This window comes from Octopus bimaculoides, chromosome 14 (assembly GCF_046866305.1).
Source record: "Octopus bimaculoides isolate indiv1 chromosome 14, ASM4686630v1, whole genome shotgun sequence".
Taxonomy (NCBI): domain Eukaryota; kingdom Metazoa; phylum Mollusca; class Cephalopoda; order Octopoda; family Octopodidae; genus Octopus; species Octopus bimaculoides.
This window is the reverse complement of record NC_142941.1, coordinates 40538257-40560566: the sequence shown is the minus strand read 5'-3', so window position 1 is coordinate 40560566 and position 22310 is coordinate 40538257. Positions and strand designations below refer to the sequence as shown.

At 33.7% G+C, this 22310-nt stretch overlaps 1 protein-coding gene across 6 annotated transcripts in view; it reads left to right on the top strand.

The window, feature by feature from the left end:
• LOC106872380 (protocadherin beta-15) overlaps positions 1–22310 on the top strand; it is a 348275-nt gene that overhangs the window by 174404 nt on the left and 151561 nt on the right. For all 6 annotated transcript variants that reach the window (XM_014919356.3, XM_014919357.3, XM_014919358.3 and 3 more), the window contains exon 3: positions 12303–12453. In XM_014919356.3, the coding sequence (XP_014774842.1) occupies positions 12303–12453 (151 nt within the window). The remainder of the gene's footprint in view (positions 1–12302; positions 12454–22310) is intronic.

Below are 22310 nucleotides of genomic sequence, written 5' to 3'. Positions count from 1 at the left end.
TGACTCTTTCGCCACAACTTTCTCTCACTCTTTCCTCCTGCATCTAGCAGCTCCCTTGCGATGGACTGGCATCAATGAAACCAGGAAACCAGTCCTTATGAGCCAGGCATGGCTCAAGAAGGAACAAACATTCAATTTTAGAGAATTTGAAACATGTCTTTCACAGTTCTGGAGTGTATGGAAGTTATTTTGTGCTTGTCTTTTGGCCCACCATGTATATTATAATCACAGTGTGAAATTATTTAGGGACACCATCTCTATGAAAGATAACAGCTAAGTCATTACCATCAGAGTGTAATAACGGAAAAAAAATCTAATTAGGTAATTGTATTCATGTGGTGAAGAGAAAAAGGAAAATACATTAGCTCAATGACTAATAGACAACCATACTGGATAGCATAAGAGATGCATGAGCATAATAGACAAACAGCAATTTTAGCTGTGTATATGGAGCAAAAATGCTTTGAGTGCATTAAAGCATGTAATATAGGGCTAATTTCACAAACAGGGCTCTGGGGTTGAGTTTTTTTATACATTTTTGTTTTTTGCATAAAAGTGCATCGTTTAAGCCATCAAATATGGTAATAATGATTTTAGTCTAATCTTGACAAGCATAGAGGATAACTTTGGACATGTTCATACTTATAAGACCTCCTCTACAAACATAACTATCTTCATATTTGTCAGACTAGTGATAAGAGAAATATTACATTGATGATTTGTAATAATGTGGTGGAGGTGGAACTCCATTGTTTGTTGTTGAGGATTCAGTAAAACTGAATTACCTGCCTCTGAATTAAGATGTTAGTGGCTGAGCGTTCCATAGTTACAAGTATCATTACAGTAGTTCTCAAAGAATCAGTAAGATACAGTGGAGAACAAAGCTATACCTTTTAAATTACAGGTGAGATCTACCTGACAGGGTTTTGTACAGCCTCTACCTACCCTATTTTCCTCACAATGTATGGGTTTACCAAAGGCTATAGAAAATAATGCTGGCCCAAAATGCCACACAGTAGGATTGAAACTGAGATCTCATAGTTGTGAAGTAAACTTCTTAGCCATTCAGCAACAGGAGACGTATGTAACATATGTAACGCCATACAGGAGTATATATATATATATATATATATAGAGAGAGAGAGAGAGAGAGAGAGAAAAGGAAAAAAACTATATGCACCCTACTTCGTAAATCATTTCAATTTTTGGACACAAATGGTGGTCAGCAGTTGTTTAGCTTGCTCTATGTTGGTGGTATAAGTTTTCACCTCAAAATTGGGCTAATACATTAATTGTACTCTGCATGACCTCTCTTGTAACTATAGCAACAACACAAATGACTGATTATTCTGGAGCATCTGTTATTGTTGTAGCAAAAGGTTATACTACTTTCACTTTCCCAATGTTACTTTTAACACCCATTGCAAAAAAAAAAAAAAAAATGGAGGGGGGGGGGTGAGAAAAATAGGAAAGTAAAGAAACGGCAATGAATATGCGGATATATGGGTAATATTCTGAAAACTAACAGACCTCCCACAGTGAACAATATTAAATGTGTACAAGACCAAATCTAATAATATCATGTGTGGATATATATCAATACAATACAGAAAATTGAAACATTACTGACAAATTTAGCCAGAGAAGTAACCTTTACATGGTCACCCAGAATACTAGAAATAACAACCAAATTTTCTCAAATCACATGCTATCATCTCAAAACAAAAAATTAAAAAAAAGGGAGATTATATTGGAAAGTATTAGTTCTAAGTGTGTATGCAAAAACATACCAAAAAATACAATGATGCTTTTTATCACTAGATTGAATGCCTTCCATCATATCATAGGTGAACTAAATCATGGCTGACCTAGGGTTAAATAACAATGACATCAAAACTAACAACAACATTAGAGCCATAGACAAATATTACAGTAGAGTGGCGTGGGACAGATATTAGGGGTTTAGTGTTTACAAATTCTCAGTTGGCAAATTGTAAAGGATGGCCAGGTAATGTAAATGAAAGTAGTGCTGCCTGTATGAATAGTTTTTATACGTGCACACACATGCACATACACATGTGCACATGCATACGCGCACACACATATATATACACACATGTATATACATATATGTATAAATGCATGTATATATATATAAGTGTATACATACATTTATATAAATATGTATATATACACACATATATATACACATGTATATTATATATATATATATATATATATATATATATATATATATATATATATATATATATGCATATCTATGTTTGTGTGTGTATACATATATGTATATATGTATATATTTGTGTATAAGTGTATGTGGATGCACACACACACACATATATATATATATATATATATATATACATACACATATATATATACATATACACATGTATATACATATGCATATATATATACATATATATATCCATACATATACATATATATATGTATATATACATATATATATATATTTATATATATATTTATATACATACATATATACATATGTATCAATATATATACATGTCTATGCATACACATAAGCATGCATGTACATATATGTACATACGTACACACACATGTGCACACATGTGCGTACACAAATGCACACATTCATCATATTCGTGGCTCTCCTCTCAAATATGGACGAACAAGGAGAATAGTTGATTGAATGTGGGTGAAGAATGCGGAATGACACACTAGATGATGTGGAAATAAATTGGTTTCATGTGTAAATAAAAAATAAAAAAATATAGAAAAAGAGAGTGAATTCATAGAATTACGCTTCTACAGGCACATATAAACACAAGACACGTCTCTCTCTCTCTCTCATTCTTTCTTTCTTTCTTTCCTTGTCTCCTCCTTTGTCCTGTCTTACTGTATCTCTCTCTTCCCCTTCCTCTCTTATATTTGTTCCCTCTCTGTTACAAAGTTATGGGGTTTTCCCCCCCCCCCTTCTTTTTCTGGTCTCTGCTATCAATTTATATTGCAGGAGTGGGTTATTTTCCAAGAAAGGAATGAATGACAAAAATGTTTGGGGACACCTGGTGTGTGCCTTGTATGCCTCTGTGAGAGCGTGCATGTTGTGTGAATGTGTATGTGTGTGTGTGTGTATGTGTATGTGTGTGTGTATATACAAGCATATATCCATCCATACATATATATATATATACATACATACGTAAATATGTACATATACACACTCACACACATACAAACTCACACACATACAAACTCACACACACACACACACACACAGTTGCTTAAATACACACACATATATTTATGTACATACGTTCACAAATATACAAGAAAGGTTAGTTATGAATTAGAACCCTTATTCAATTAAGGGACTAAAGAGAAGTTTAGAAGTTGAAAATAATATAATATATTACATTAAATTTAAATAAAAATGATTTGTTACAAATGGCCATATGTTTCTCTCTATATGAGCTTATAAAAAGTATAAGATATTTGATTCAACTGAGTGAATTTAAAGTTAAAAATGGGAGGGAGAACTTGAAAACATCTTGTTTCTTCAAAAAATAGGCAAAGAAGGAAAAGGCATAGAAAAGTGGCCATTAAAACGATGATGAGGCATTGCAATTTATGCTCAAAGAAATCTTTGCTGTCTTCTTTACTAAGAGCCATAGACTCAGGAACAGATGGTGTAGAGGATGCAAGTGCTCCTGCTAAAATTTTCATGGAGCAATGAAAATGCTTTGGGCATGCTCCTGAAAAACTGCATTTGCACCCCCGAAACGAATTTTATTCCTGCACTTATGCTAAGAACAATTTACTAAATAAAAATTCCAAAAATATTTCTTCATTTCAATGTAGGGCCTGGAAAATTTTATCGTTGCAACAAACCCAGATTTTTACCATAAAGACAACAGATAATTCAAACACTAATTTTATTCAGGCAGTACAGGCTCTATCAGAAACTTTTGCTTGACTACAGCATCACTTCCACAAGATCTTCATTTAATGGGATTCAATTCTCTACCCCTTATTGCAGTCATAGGTTAACTGTGGCCTATGGGACTTTCTGAATAGCATGCCAAAGAAAAACTTCCTTGAATTTTTTTAGTAGTGTGGCCTGCTTGATGATAAGCAAACCTGTCATTACGGGCAAACGTTTCAAGAAGCAGGCTGTACTATATATATAAAGTCAAGACTATTTGCCAACATAATATGGCTGTCCTGGAAAGGATGGTTGTTGCTGTTGTTTAGCCCCAGGAAACATCGTTTCCAGCTGGCTATATGACACAATATCTGAGTCCTTATATTTTTGAACAGGGTGTCCAGCACCCCCATCCAGCACAAAGCAACATCTGTGGACCGGTTTCTGAGTTATTGCCCTTTATCAATACAGAGTAGCTGCTTGGATAAACAACAGTAACAATCGTCCTTTCCAGGACAGCCACATTATGTTGGTAAATAGTCTTGACTTTAAAGAACTGTTACTGAATATCTCTCTTTGAGAGATTTAGAAATAACAATGCTACTATTTATACATATATATATATATATATATATAAACACATACATACATGCTTACATACATACATACATACATACATATATATATTCCAACACACACGCATACACACACATACACACAAATATTATAGGAAGCCAGGAAAAACCTAGAAGGTGAAAAGTCCATAGTGATTCGGTGTAGATGAGGACTCTCCAGGATAAGGTAGAAGAGAATTCTGGAGGTATCTTAGGGTAAGTAAAATCACCGGATCACAGGTGGAAAGCTAGCAAGTGATGGACAATGAAGGTGTAGGTAAAGATGTGTTGATTGGTGATTAGGGCTTTTAATTTTATGTTGACTCAACAAAACTGTTCAATCCAGCAAAAACATCATCCCTACACATTATCCCTCACAAAGTTCTAGAAATCTGTTTTAATATCACAAGAGAACAATTATGAACATAACACTATGTAACAAGATTTTTATATTTTTTTATTTTTGTCTTTAGTCAGTGTTATTTTCTGTTTGCTTCTATCAAGAAATCAAAGGAAATGACTACTCTTCCCTTCAAACATCTGCTTTTGTGACATGGACATCAATGGTTTGAAACTGACCAATTTTCCATTACATCTCAGACAGATTCAGTGTTGATTTGCTGAAGCAGAAATGTTACAACAAATATGCTGTTCAATACCAGAGATTTGTTTGTCAGTTGCTTGACCTTAACAACTTGAGCATGTCCCTTGTGGTTAACAATATGTACAGGAATAGTCGGGGAGCATCATAGCCATGCGTTGAGAGGGATTCTTTGGGGTTTGAATAAATGTAGCAAAAGCAAAGTTTGAAGGAAATAGTAGCCATTTTTCACACTTTTTAGGGGTAAGCAAATAGGAAATAAACAGTTGCTACCCAAGCACAAAAGTTGTGTAACACAAAGTAATTTCTTTTGCGTTTGTGTTATCACTTGATTTACACTAAAATTGGCATGCTACTTTTAAAATTACACTCAGTTTTCTTCTATCATGTCTGAATAAGCATACGTGTATTGTTTGACAATAAGTAATAGGGTTAGTTAGTTGCTTTTATTATTTTATTGATAATCATAATGGAGTATATGAAATCCAAAACTTTATAAGATGCAGTCTGTTGTTTTAAAAATATATATATACATATGTACTTGAAGTGTTAACCACTACTTAATATTAAAAAGAAAAAGTTACTAACTTGCTACAAGTATCTATAAACTTGAATAGATGATCATATACCACTGAGAAAAAGTTACACATGTAATACACATATGTGAGATATATAGGACACAGAGGCACACATGCATGTGCATTCACACATATACATGCACACATAATATGCGTGCTACAAGCATACACACACACACAAACTTACATTATATAGCATCAAATCTGACAGTCATTTGTGTGATTTTCACTGCCCTCTGTGCATGATGATAAATATTTATGATCCAATGAGGGAAAGATAGGAATCTAAAGATTTATGAGAAAGGAAAATGAATAATAAACTTCAATTTTTCAACCAATTTATACACTTGCAAGTACAAATGACTATATTAATGCATGCACATGTGTGTGTGTGTGTGTGCATGTGTGCGTGCATGTGTATGTGTCTATGTGTGTATGTACACAAGTGTGCATGTTTTCTGTGTTTGCTTGTGTGTGTATGTGCATATGTGTGTGTGTACATGTGTGCATGTGCATGTGTATGTGTTTGTGTGCATGCGTGCACATCTGTGTGTTTTGCCGAGTTAGAAGTTGGTTTAGTTCTTGAGTGTGTATATATATATTTGAGTTACTATAATCTGTATTTACATTATAAAACGTATGTACATCAATAACTTCATCTGCAGTTCTCTTTCAGATATATATACATGTAAACTTGTGTGTGTATTTAGTACAAGCACACATGCATACTTATGATATATATATATACACATACATACACACATATATATATATACATGTATACATGCACATACACACAGATATATATTTGTTCATTTCTTTGTTTTAAGTCCCTTCTGAATGCTACCATAAGTTACGTGTTTGTGTGTATGTGTTTGTGTGTACAAATCTATGTGTGTTATGCAAGTATGTATATGCACCTGCTCTTCTGTAAATATTTCTATATGCATCTGTATACATACATTAACATACATACATTAACATACATAATATATATACATAAATAAACATGTGTGCATGTATGTGTATAGCTACATACGAAGTAATAAAAAGAAAAACATACTCTGTCTGTTTTTAGTGACAATGGCCCCTTACTACTTCTTCTCCTGTGCCTTTCATAGACAAGATTTTCCTTAAAATGCTTGCTGTACCAAGAATTGTTGTCTTCTGCATGACCTGTAAACTTGCATCAATTTCAATTTTATTTACACAGTCCCTGAAATTATCCAGTATTGCATCCCAATACTCCAGTCAGCACTGGAATCACCCAAACCTTCTTCATCCTCCCACAATTTTCCAGTCTTCTCCTTCAGTGGTTCATACTTCTCAATTTTTTCATTCTCTTTATCTTTCACTGTACAATCTCCTGGGAATAGAGATATCAATAAAATGGGCCTCTTTTTTAATCTTGCTGACAACTTCAGTGTCTGGTCTTCTTGCCTCAATCCTTATATCACACTGAATTGTGAACTCCCATAAAATATTTTTATTATCATCATCATTATTATCATTATTGTTCAGTAGTTTTATTTTTATAACGTGCTTTCACTTCACTACCGAGCGCAGCTCTGTGTGCCTTGGGTATGTGCTGTGGTTTGCTGTGATGCTCTTATGGTTACTGTATTGAAAGTGTTTTGTGTAGGATATGTGTAGTGCCCAATAGTGCAATTTTCTGTATGTTATATATATTTGTAAGTCCTGGTGTTTTTGTTATGTATTTGTCTGAATATTTTTTTATTATACCTAAGGCACCTACTATGATAGGAATTGTTTCTGTTATTATTATTATTATTATTATTATTATTATTATTATTATTATTCATTTTTGTAAATGTCAGACGCTAAGATGTTAAACAGTCTACACATTTCAGTCAACGAGCAGTCAATAAACGAACAAAGGTCCCTTATTTCTTTCTCCCCTGAGCCTAACATACATACCACTGTCCTTAAAATTCTTACTGTACCAAGAATCGCTGTCTTTTGCATTTCCGATAACTTTGCATCAATTCTGATTTATTTACACAATCCTTAAAATCATCCAGTCTGCACCCTAATGCTCTGGTCACCACAGGAATCACTAAAACCTTCTTCCTCCCCAACAATTTTCCAATCTCTTCCTTCATTAGCTCATACCCCTCCATCTTTTCATGTTCTTTATCTCTCACACTGTTTTCTCCCGGGATAGAGATATCAATAATTTGGGCCTCTTTCTCTTTCATGGTGACTACTACAATGTCTGGTTTTGCCTCAGTCATTCTATCACACTGAATGGTGAGGTCCCACAAAAGCTTAAATTTGTCATTCTCTAACACTCCATCTGGTTTCAGTTCATACCATTTAGTTACTCTGCCAAGAGTACATTTCTCATTTATCATCTAGTGGATGTATCTGACAACATTATCATGTCATCTTTTGTACTCTCACAGTGCCCTGCTTAGCACATTCACTTACAAGATGACTAACTGTTTCTCCTTTTGTTCCATACATTCTAAGTAATGGTAATTCTTTTATTTTGTCAATATGTTGGCAGAATCATTAGCATACCGGACAAAATGCTTAGCCACGTTTCAGTTGTCATTGTGTCCTGCATTCTAATTCCACCAAGGTCAGCTTTGCCTTTCATTCTTTCAGAGTCAATGAAAAAAGTACCAGTTAGGTACTGGGGTCAATGTAATTGACTGGCCCTCTCCCCTACAATTTCAGTCCTTCTGCCTATAGTAGAAAGGATTATTACGATTATTACTATCATTATTATTATTTTTTTACTTTTAGTCTGCATGTTTGTTACAATTACTTGCTAGGACACACCCGGCATCCTAGGACAAGTGAAAGGTTAGAGATCTTACAATATAACTGAAAGCTTGGGGAAAGAAAGTGGTAGGGGCAATAGCAAAATATCTTAATGTAATACAACACAGATGTTTAAATTTATAGAGATTTTCTAAGGATGTGGGCAGTATTTGTTAGCACAATCTTTTGGATTTCTCTGAGACATGGTTCTCCTAGATGTTTCTAGATGTCATCTAGATGTTTCTGAAACCCTTCTTTATCATACCTAGGTAACCTACAATAACAGGAACAGTTCTTGCTTTTAAGTGCCACATTTTTTGTGAAACACTGGAGTTGATGTAATCAACTAGTTTCCTTCCCTAAAATTTCAGGCCTTGAGACTTTTCTAGAAAGGATTATTATTATTACAATTGTTAATGTATGTGATTGTGTCACCATCATCACTGTCATCTTCATCATCATATCATCATCGTCCTCATCGTCTTTTTCACCAGCACCATCATCATCACCACCATTTATATGTGTACTGAAAAATAAATTACATTACTAGGTGTTAATAATTACAATACAAACTCACACACACACACACACACACACACACACACACACACACACACACACACACACACACACACACACACACACACACACACGCACACACACACACACAAGACGCATAAATATAATAAATTTGATTTATTATTCTCGGGAAATATTCTTATACTCTGTACTTAAATTGTCGCCCAATATTTACTGCAATACAACTATTTATTTCCACATACAATTTCTCTAGATTTCTTCATTGAGTTCATTTTGCTTCAGTTCTTTTGGTCTGAAGTTAACTGTAATTCATATATTCTGTTATTGGTTAGTCTCAGTAATTGGTCTGTGACTATGATGAAGCAGAGCTTTCAAGGGGTTTAGTTGATTAGATTGAACCCTTAGAAACAGCTTATTTCAGTCTTGTACTTAGTTTTTTAATGTCCGTTATGGGATCTAGCTAGGTTATAATTCTACAAATATAAGCACAAATACATGCACACATATGAATTATTTATGCCATCGATGTTATCCAATGTAAAAGCAAAGGCCAATACAGCTTGGCACCAGTGATGTCGCAACTCATTTCTACAGCCAAATGAACTGGGGCAATGTGAAATAAAGTGTCTTGCTCAAGAACACAACATACAGACTGGTCTTGGTATCACACTCACTACCTCATGATTGTGAGCCCCACTCTCCATTTTTTTCATTCTCTCTCCATTTTTTTGCCTCTTAACCCCCTTGCTGAAGAGTGTGGGCTCAAAATGTCGAAGACATTTCCGTTCTTCCTGAGCATTAAACTAATACACCTGATGTTGTTCTTTCATCTGTCTTTGACTTTTGTTTTCTGTAAATTTGAACTATATATATATATATATATATACACACACATACACATATAAATATATATATATACATATACATACATACATATATATATATATATATATACATACATACATAGCCTGGGCAAAGTTTAGAGAGCTCTTACCCCTGCTGGCGACAAAGGGACTCTCACTCAGAGTAAAAGGCAGACTGTATGACGCATGCGTACGAACAACCATGCTACATGGCAGTGAAACATGGGCTGTAACTGCTGAGGACATACGTAAGCTCGCAAGGAATGAAGCCAGTATGCTCCGTTGGATGTGTAATGTCAATGTGAATACCCGTCAGAGTGTAAGTATCTTGAGAGAAAAGCTGAACATTAGAAGCATCAGTTGTGGCGTGCAAGAGAGACGATTGCGCTGGTATGGACATGTGGTGAGAATGGAGGAGGATAGCTGCGTGAAAAAGTGCCACACCCTAACAGTTGAGGGAACCCGTGGAAGAGGTAGGCCCAGGAAGACCTGGGCTGAGGTGGTGAGGCAAGACCTTCGTACATTGGGCCTCACCGAGGCGATGACTACGGACCGAGACCTTTGGAAATGGGCTGTGCGTGAGAAGACCCGGCAAGCCAAGTAAGATCGTTGCCAGTGCCCCTGGACTGGTTCTTGTGCGGGTGGCACATGAGATGCACCATTTTGAGCGTGGCCGTTGCCAGTACCGCCTGACTGGCTCCTGTAGGATTTTCGAGCGAGATCGTTGCCAGTGCCCCTGGACTGGCTTGTGCGGGTGGCACATAAAAGACACCATTTCGAGCGTGGCCGTTTTCGTGCGGGTGACACGTAAAAGCACCCACTACACTCTCTGAGTGGTTGGCGTTAGGAAGGGCATCCAGCTGTAGAAACTCTGCCAAATCAGACTGGAGCCTGGTGTTGCCATCCGGTTTCACCAGTCCTCAGTCAAATCGTCCAACCCATGCTAGCATGGAAAGCGGACGTTAAACGATGATGATGATGATGATGACATACATACATACATATATATATATATATATATATGTACATATACATACATACATATATATATATATACATGCATACATACACTAATACATACATGCAGGCATACGTACACACATACATACATACATACATACATACATACATGCATGCATACACATCTGCACTGTCAGATGCTACTGAACCAGTTGTTAAGTATCCCACCTGTGAGGGATCTAGGCTAGATGTGTCAAAGCAATTGTCGTGATTTATAAAAATTCTTATATCTTCCATCTTTCATTTACCACATATATATATCTATATCTATATACATATATATATATATATATATATGACTACATCTTCTAGCATGCAAAAACTGCCTGTTAAAGGTAGTTTTCTCTTGTTTTTAAATGTACCCTATTTTATATATATATATATATATATATATATATATATTCAAGGCTTGAATATGGTACTTATGCGAAGGCACCCGAATTTCACATCCCAAAAGGATGGGTGATTAAAATCAAATAATAAGCAACACGGATTTCAAAAGTGATTGCAGTACGCACGTTTCATGCTACTTCAATTTATTTAAGTAATGTGAGCATTACCTTAAATGCAATATGAAGAGCAGTGCAGCTGAAGATTGCTCTTCATATTGCATTTAAGGTAATGCTCACATTACTTAAATAAATTGAAGTAGCATGAAACGTGCGTACTGCAATCACTTTTGAAATCCGTGTTGCTTATTATTTGATATATATATATATATATATATATATATATATATACACACACACATATATATACATATGTATTATCTATCCTTCTTTCTGTCATCCTTTTATCCCATCCCTTTTTGTCCCTTTATCACTCTTTTTACTTTGAGAAACCAATGTAATCATTTTTTTTCTTTCTTAGGACTCAATACTCAAGATTGTTAAAAGTGTTGTGTTACTAGCCTCCTTCGAGCCCTGATAAGACAAACCTTTAGTCTAAGGCTTTCCAGCTTTGACCATCTCAGTTTTGAGTGAAGGGAAGAAGATATCTAGAACTATCTTATCTAAATATGTCCATCCTCTTTTCATTTTAGATGGTGAGATGTGTTTGAGAAACATTTTGTTGCTATTTCTAGCATATTCAGTGACCACAATGTGGACCTTCATTGGTTCATTTAAACAATCTTGATTTGAATACCTGTCATATATCAAGCAAGTAACGAACTGTCATACGATTTAATTAAGTTTAAATTTTCAGAATATGTAGTATGTGAAGAGAAGCTACAATTTACTTTTAAAATTAATTTATCTTAATGCAGTGTTGAATATTTGATATTTATTTATTTCTAATATAAAACACTTTGATTTTTCTTAATTCTTTATTTATTTTTATCATGATTTATTTATTTGCCTTATTCAGAAATACTCCCAGCCAGCAGCTAGAATATCAGCTGGTCGTAAAGATAAGGATGTTGCAGTTAATTCCCCTTATTACCGAGAAATTACAAAACCTTCACATGCAGATCAAAGCTGCAACAAAGGAAGAACTGATCAATTCGATGACCTATCAAGTATGTATATAATATTATGAAAATCAACTATTATATATTAATGTGTGTGTATAGTAGCCTTAAATTTATTTAAGTCTATGAATCTTAGTAATTATATCAAATTTTGCATGTATGTCTGTCTCTGAAAAGTTTTTTTGATTGTGCGCTCTGTTTTACATTTATTTGTATCATGTTATCTTCTATATTTTTTGTTTTTGTTTTTATTTTCATTTCCTTATGATGTCATATGTGCAGATGTGGCTGTGTGGTTAAGGAATCTGCTTTGCATATACATGGTCTCAGGTTCAATCCATGGAACCTTGGATAACTTTCTTCTACAATTACCTTGGATGACAGAATGCTTGTTTGGAAGTATCACAATTTCACACATGTACATATGATGGACTTTTAGATTCTGCCAACCAAATTCTTTGGTTGGCTTGAAGCTATAACGAAGATTCTTACCCAAGATATTGTACAATGGGACTGAACTTGAAACCATGTCCTACCATATGGCATCTAGGCAATGGTTTGTGCTCAGTTCCACTGTATGGCACTTTAAGCTGGCTTGACAAATTCCTTGCGAGTGAAATTTGGCAGATAGAGATTGTGGAGAAGCTTGTCAAAGAGACCATACCTGTTCTCAGGTAGTAGACTTGATCTATTGTCTGATTTAACATTCATTATCAGACCTTTGGGTGCTTTTAGCAGAATCTGCTCTGTTGCAACCATATAAACCATACCCCAACACTCAGAGGTCCTATAAACAAAACATGGCTGCTGTTTTTTCTCTTTTGACAAAGCAATTAAAAAAAACTGGGAAAAAGAGAGGGAGAGAGAATAATGCATTATATCTGAAAGTTAGTATCCCTTTATTTAGCTTTGCTGTTCATCAACATTTGAAGATAGTCAGCTGCTACTTATTTTATTCCTTGAAATATGGAAAACAAAGTTGTTTCTGGAGAATAATTGATGTCAGACAAAATGCCTGCAGCAGCATTTGGTTACTATCTTTTATGAACTCCATTCAAAGTAAAACATGATGAAGATGATGATGATTCAAAGTGAACAAAGTAGAGTGTTTAAAATGACCCGATGTGGTTCACGGTGTAGTCACTGAGTTTGCTAAAAATAGCTCCAAAATGTTCCTCAAAAGCAACTCACCATCTAAAAAGAAAAGAAGGACACATTTAGATAATGTAGTTCTAGGTATCTTCCTTCCTTCACTTAAAAAACCAATATGGTAAAAGCTGGAATGCTTTAGACTAAAGGTCTACCTTATCCAGGTTGGAATGGGCTGGTGATTCAGCACTCTTTTATTCTTCCAGTATTGGCAAAATGAAGTACCAATCATTTAATGGATTGGTTTAATGTTCCTAAAAGGTTTTCCTAAATGTAAGTGAAAACTGACTCTTCAACTATTTTTCCTTTTAATTTTTCTGTGGGTTGTTGAAGTAAAGAACTAAGATTGAATTCATATTCAAATAAAACATCCCGGATATGTATGATGTTATAATAGAAGACAAAGACTAATTTACCTTTCACTCTTCTGTCGTTGATGAAATAAAGAAGTAGTCAAGTACTGGGGTTGATTTAATTTTCTTAATCCTTTAACATTCAAACTGGCCATATCCAGCCTAAATATTCTACTAGTTTTACGTTAAAACTGCCCAGATCTGACAGCTCACACCTATCCTACAAAGTCATTCTAAATGTAAGCAATCACATCATGAAAATCTCTTAGCTACAAGATAATGCATGATTATATATAGATACAATGTGATCTGAATGTGTGAAGATGAAGTGAACTGGAAGGAAAGGGTCAGTGATGTCAATGGCTGAGGGGTCCTACCAGATGAGGAGTGAGCGAGGTCAAGTGGGTGGAAGTAAGACCAGTGTGGGACTTTTTGCCTTTGAGCAGTGGGAGCAGATGGACATATGTAGACATATGAGCTAGAGATGGAATTTGCTGTAGGTTCTAGCGATAGGTTAGATGAGTAGAGCACATCTCGGATGGACAGTTGGACAGTCGACACCAAAAGGGAACTGAAGAGGTAGTTGAATTGCCCTTTGTTCCTCATATTACAGAATGCTAAAGGGTTAAAGAGCATCTTAATTGTGAATGGAATTGTAATAGAGGACTGATACTAAATTTGTGTTTCAACCTTCTAGGATTGATAAATCAAAAGTACCGTTCAAGTCCTAAGGTCACTTGAATATTCCAATAAAGCATCCAAGATGTAAATGGAATTTTAATAAAAGATGAAGATTTTACTCATCATTCTTTACGTACCTATGAAATAAGTACCTTCTCCTTAAATATGTGACCTTGTAGTAACTAATGTTAGAAATAATTTACGATAAATATATATCAAAGTTGATGCCATAAGAACATAAAGTAATTCTGTTTTGGAATAGATGATCTTGAAGCACAGAAAATTATAAATAATGGTTTCAAATTTTGGCACAAGGATAACAGTTTCAGAGAAGAGGTAAAGTTGATTACATCAACCCCAATGATCAACTGGTACTTATTTTATTGACCCCACAAAAGGATGAAAGGCTAAGTCAGTCTCAGCAGTATTTAAAATCAGAACATAAAGACAAGCAAAATGCCACTAAGCATTTCAACTGGCTTGCTAACAAATCTGCGACCTTGCTGCCTTACAAGAAATTATGAATAACAGCATGTAAATATTAGCTTGAAAAACCCTTTTAGATAGAAAAAGAGTTGATAGTTGCCTGTAAACACGATAGTCCCATGGGCAGCCTTCGATTTTTTCTATCCAAAAAGCTTTTACAACCAATATTTACATGCTATTCTATATGGCTTTATGTGCTTCATGATCCAGTGGCCCCCATAAAGAATATATCAAAGTAATTTCATTTTCTGCAACAATATGATTTTTCAATACACTAATGAATGTCATTTTCATTAATTATTATTTTGGGCTCACTACATCAAGTAATTAAGACTCACTGTACTATTTAGCCTTCATATGCAGCAGGTATGTTAAGGTATTTTTCTAGTCATTCTTTGCTTTCTTTTTCTCTCTCCTTCCCTCTTTCTCTTTCCTGAGTGGATTTAGGAGATCGAAACTGAAAGGCATCTGTCATATATATATATATATATATACACACACACTATCGTAAATATGAAGGTAATTACGCATGTGTTTTTGGTACATATTTGCAACTGCATAATCATTCATTAATTAGTGATCTCACTGATGATCTACAGATTCTAAATTAGTTTATTTGGCAATTAATAGAGAAACTCAAGTTTGGGATTAACTAATTCATTTTTTGTTCGTTCTGGTGTTATAACAGCATGCCTCGTGAATTATTTTTATCGTGGTTTGGGTTTTAACTGTCTTTTCTAGCATGTAAAGAGTCCTGTCAAAGGTCTCCTCTCTGTGTATAAAGATATTTTATACTCTTTATATTTTTTAATAAATATATATATATATATGTATATATATGTGCGTATGTGTGTGTGTATATATATATGTGTGTATGTGTATGTATATATACATACATGTGTGTGTATAAGTTAATCTTTAAATGTAAAATTAAGTAGCCATTAACTGACTGTCAAGAATTGCTTAGATAATGGTGTTGTGGAAACTTTGGATAAGTTCTGCTTGCTAACTCTAACATATTTAAGTCATAGGGGTGGCGGTATTTTTAAAACAGTAGGTACACTTTGTGTGGGTATGAAAAGTTAAGGAGGCTGTGGCTTCTATTGATAGAAAAAGTTGATATTGTGTGAGACTTTCATTAGAACTTCAACGTATATTGCTCTGAAATAAAGACAAAATCTTTTTTCTCAAACCAAAATATTCCATATGGTCACAGTATCTGTTCAGTAGTTTTAGTGATCTTTCTTTTAAGGGTTTCTATCATTGACTTGTGACTATGGTGATGTAGTATTACCTTCAATGCCTTTTATGGATTATGCTGATGTATGTACCTTGTCTGGCACTTATTTCAGTTGTATGAACATCAAAGTGGCCAATGCCACAAGAGGAGGTAACTCAGCTAGTCATTAATACGGAATGGTATTTCTATTTCAATGTACTGCTTCTCCCCCCCCCCCTACACACACACACATACACACGCGATATTGCATTCATTTTGAAAACCCATTTTCCTATGCTCGCATGGATTGGACAAAAGTGCATTTGAGCAGGGCGAGATTAAAACCCATAGAGACCCTAAGCACAAAAGATTTTGGTGCCTCCATATATGTGGACTAGAAAATATAAACAATGATAAACCATGAAATAAATTTTTAGTTTTCAAATTGAAACAAAACTAAGAGTAAGATGGAAATATTTATTTTTTTATACTTCCTACTTTTTTTTTAATTGCAAAGTTTTTGATCAGATCCTCACTATGACATCATACACACTTTGAAATTATATTTCCGATCTTATAAACCACTTTGAATATAATTTTAGCAAGTTTAAATGGATTTCTGTTGTGCCATAAACCATTTACCATTTCTGTGGTGTCCCACTTCATCTGCTGCTCAAAGCATGTGTTTATTTTACTTAATGGTTAATCCAGCACTGCATTAGACACAAAGTTTTATGGACAAATGCTTTCCTTGTCATCAACCTTACTTGTTGTTCAGGTAAGGATTTCTTATACCATAGTTCTTTAAACATGTCACAGTTTCATTCAGACAACATTATGAAATGTCAACAATTACACTCACACACACATACATACATACACACACACATACATACATACAAACATACACACACACAAACATACATACACACATATCTGTCTGTCTATGGACAATTGCTTCAAAACCTTCAGCTTCTATATCCAGACTATGAATTTATACCAATTGCACTTGGTTTTGTTAGTAAATGCTTAAGGGAGAATCTGAATAAACTAGGATTTTCAGGAAGAGAAATCAACTAGCTAATTCGTACATTACAAATGCAATCTGTGAGTGGAAGGGTAAAAATATGCAAGACTTTTCTCAAGTTCCAAATGGGAATTTGTCTGTGTTAACTACATCCCAAAGATGGATCCTTGTATCTTTGTTGGAAACTGGCTCCCTCCTCAGTGGAAGATTGAGAATAATTAAGAAATAGAAGAGACATATATGCATACATATCTAGAGCATGTCTATATGCATGAGAACACATACATAAAACATACAAATATGCACATACATACATCTGTTGACTAGCTACAAGCTGATGACCTTTATAGCATTTGAACTCAGAACATAAAGAGCTGGAGCAAATACTACAAGGCATTTTACCTGCTACTCTAACAATTCTGCCAGTTTAGATAAATGATGATGGTAGCAACAGTGATGTTGATAAAATACAAAGAGACTAAAATATTTCAAATTAATCTCAATCAACAAAACACATTTACTTTTGACAGAAAACTAAGTTAATAGCATTAATATTTTATATGGTGCAAGGTTTTACTCAAAATTAACAGCAAATTTAAATCATTATGTTAATGGAACTTTGCAGAACCCGTTTATTTTTTATTTATATGTATTTCTATTTTTATTAAAATACAATTATTTATATTTGAACTCAAATAACTTCTGCCTCTGAAGTAATGTTTCAAGTGATTTAATCACATTCCTCATTTCAACCATCTCTCTCTCTGTGTACATACACAGACTCACACACACAGTATCGCCCCCCCCCCCATATATATATATATAAAGAAGAACACAAGTAGGTTTCAAAATTCACAACTATTGTTTTAGCAGAATTTTATTGCTGCATTCTTAGATTACATGACAGCAAAAAACCCACCATCATCAAGTAAATTTTAAATATATCAATAAAATGCTGCCAAAACAGCTGTTGTAAACTTTGACCCTCAACTTGTGTTCTTTTGATAAATATGCCACATCTGAAACCAAATTTGCGTCACATCTACAATTTGTATTAGCTTTGGTATATGTGTATATGTGTATGTGTGTATATATATATATATATATATATACATAAATATACACACATATGAACATAATATATATATATATATATAACTAATTTAGAGACGAACCACCACTCTACAGCTCAGAACCCATCCAAATCCATGCTGTGAGGCATATACCATCTTAATATATCTAATATTCTAATCTAAAAAATTTTAATTAAAAAATTCAAAAGTCAAATTTATAAATTGGACAGTAAAAATTAATACGATAATATACAGTATGGAAGTATAACTGTAAAAAGTTATTGCTAGTACATAGACTACGCGCGTTTCATGGCTGAAATAGGACTATATAAAATCATAAGCAAATTCTATCTGAGTTCATTAGAATGGGGAAATGATTTTGCTCCCAAAATCAGTCACTCTTAGGTTAAATCCCTAAAATCATTCAACGAATAAACATAAACATGAGAAATAAAAATATATATAAAGAGACAAAATCTGTAAACTAATCCCTACATTAACGTTATTAATATAATTATTAAGAGTTACAATCTAAAAATATTATAGTATTATAGTAAATAAGGTTAAAACATTATGGAATAAGTAGATAATAGTAAAAAAAATGTGTTAGTGAACAAAAGGTAGATGTCAATATTATTTATAAAATTAAAATAAGAAAACATGACTTATCTGCCATCTGGTTACTGTATAAATTAAAACAAAATGGCTGTGCTATAGAATTTATACTAAAAGGTCACGTGATAAATATGGCGTCTATTACCCAGAAGTACATGCGTATTATAATTACTAAAATAATAACGAAAATATCGAAAAAGAAAATCTACCTAAAATAAAACGTTTCTTGAGGATTAGAAATACTAAAATACTTAAACTTGCAAATTAACGTAGAGTAATAACTATACACGTACGAAAATTCTATATTACGTAAATAATGCTATGAAAATTAATACTGAAAAGTCACGTGATAAACATGGCGTCCATTACCAGAGGTAGGTACGTTTTATAATTACTAAACTAAAATAATAATGAAAATCTACCTAAAATAAAAAGTTTATTGAAGATTAATAATACTAAAAAACTTAAAACTCTCAGATATACGCAGAATGATAACTATACCAAATACGAAAGTTATATATTACTTAAATAATGTTGTGAAACATTGTAAAAGACTGCTCATATTATTGTTGAATACTTAAAGTAAAGGTGGTTATATGTTCCAATTTAGTATAATATTGTGATGATTAATGTGTATTCTAAAGCTAATTTGATGTATTTTACGATACTAATCATAACTATAAGTTGGTACCTAATACTAGGTTTAAATGAATAAATTAGTTATCTAAACTTATTATATAAGTAATTCAATTTATGTCTGCATTTAATATTACGTTCATCGTGGGAGTTAAATCAATTTTTTATTAGCTAATCATATCTCTTTAAATTCGTTAGTACATAATAAGCAGAATTTATTCACTATCCTATATGATTTAGCCTTGCAAACTATTTCCCATTTTAACTCGTATTCTATTCTTTTTGATTTAAGTTCCCAAATGTATTTACTAAGGCCCGTAGAGTTCATTAGATTTCTTTTCTTAAAAGAATTCATATGTTGGGCCATCCGGGATTTAGTTTTATTGGAAGTCGATCCAATGTAAGTAGTATTTATGTTATCATTATTACTAAAGTTATTATCCTTCAAAATCACTATACATTTATATACTACGTCCTCAACGTTACATTTATTATTAAATTTACATTTAGTCCTATCTCTACAATTACAATCTATTATATTTTGGACTCCAATGGAGGTATTACTTAATTTATTATTGTAAAACTTATTTAATTTAAATATATTAAAGGATGAAATGATATTGCCAACATTATTAGTGGTATTTATGTAATATGTTATTTAATTTAAATTTTTAGATTAAAATATTAGATATATTAAAATGGTATTTGGCACTATTCAAGATTCCATCAATTTAATCAACTTTCTTGAACCATCACTTTTTATATATCCGCAAAGTATCAGACTCTTACCCTCAAACTTCAGTTTTCACTGTGTAACGTGGGTCATATGACAAATTCTCGTTTATTAGAAAGTGAACTGATCCATGTGTGTGTTTGTGTGGTGTTGCTGTTGTTGTTGTTGCTAGTGGTGGTGGTGGTGGAGGAGGTAACAGAGGCAACAATGATTATGATGATGATGATGATGATGATGATGATGATGATGATACAAGGAGCTGAGGCAGTGGCATCAGTGGAAGTAGTTGTGACAGTAGTGTGACTGTGACAGTGACAATAGCCATAGCAGTGGCAATGATGATGTTGCTGAAAATGACGATGATAATTATCACGATGGCAATGTTGATGACAATTACTTGTCTGTTTTGAAATTCATTTTGGAAATATATCAAGAATTTGGAAGGATCTAAGTAAAATAGCTAACATTCTTTTATTATTATTATTATTATTATTATTATTATTATTATTATTATTATTATTATCATTATTATTATTATTATTATTATTATTATTATTATTATTATTATTATTATTATTATTATTTTTATCATCATCATCAAGGTTTGACATATAACAAATAGGCCTCAGATGAAACTGTTATGGAAGGTTTTAATTTGAATATGAACACAGTTGATCCTTTCATAAAACCTGATGTAGTTCTTAGGCAGAGATAAACCATTGACTGTAAGGAATCTTTATGGAATGAAATATTTAGCTGAGTACTTTTCCTTTCGACATAAAACAATGAAAACACATTTGCCTTCTTCATTCCATTTGTTTTATTCTAATTGGTGAACACAAATTGTTGATGTGATTGAGAAGAATGGTCATTTCGATAGAGTATTCCCATAGGATGAATGTATCATCAACATATCTTTCTACTAGATTGACCACATGTCATCAACTGAAATATCAAACCCTTTGATTGGTTGAATCTATAAGTGAGAGAGAGGGGGAGATGGAGCAGGAGAGGGAGAGAGAGAGACACTGTATTTCAATTTAAAATGGGTTTGCAGATGATATTGAATTAACTTTTCTGCAAAGTGATTTATTTATTAGATGACACATTCCCTATTGTTATTGTTGTTGTTATTTAGCTCCATATTAGGCTTGACTGAACAGACATTTTGATCAAAGGTTTCCAAGCCATGACCATTCCATTATTTATTTTTCTTTTTTAAGACAGCAGGATGTGATTGGAGGGAAACTGTGTTACTATTTCTTGTTGATGATGTGACCACTTTGAGGCTTACTCGTTGGTTTGAATAAAGGCTTACTGTCTTTCCATGAGGTCAATGATTCAAACTGAGAAATTACTGCCTCACTTTACGAGAATGTTACCTAATTCCTTTTATATGCTTCAATGTGTGGCCATGCTGGTGCACTGTCTTGACTAGTTTTTAGTTGAACAAATTGATCCTAATACTTTTTTTTATTCTATCAATCTCTTTTGCTGAACTGCTAAATCGTGGGGTTGTAAACAAACTGACACTGGTTGTGAAGTGGTGGTGGTTGTGGGAGGGATGCAAACAAAGACTCCCACACACACACATATAGACAGACAGATAGATAGATATGTGTTGGCAGGGGGTAAAATACAAACTCAAAGATACACACTCACACACATATGCACACACATACTCACATACACACTCACACACACACACACACTCACACACACACAAACACTCACACACACACACTCATACACACACACACACTCACACACACACACACACACACACACACACACACACACGCACACACACACACACACACACACACACACATGATGTACTTCCACACAGTTTCTGTCTACAAAATTCCTTCACAAGGCATTGGTCAAGCCAGATCTATAGCAGAAAACACTAACCCAAAGTGTCCCATAATGG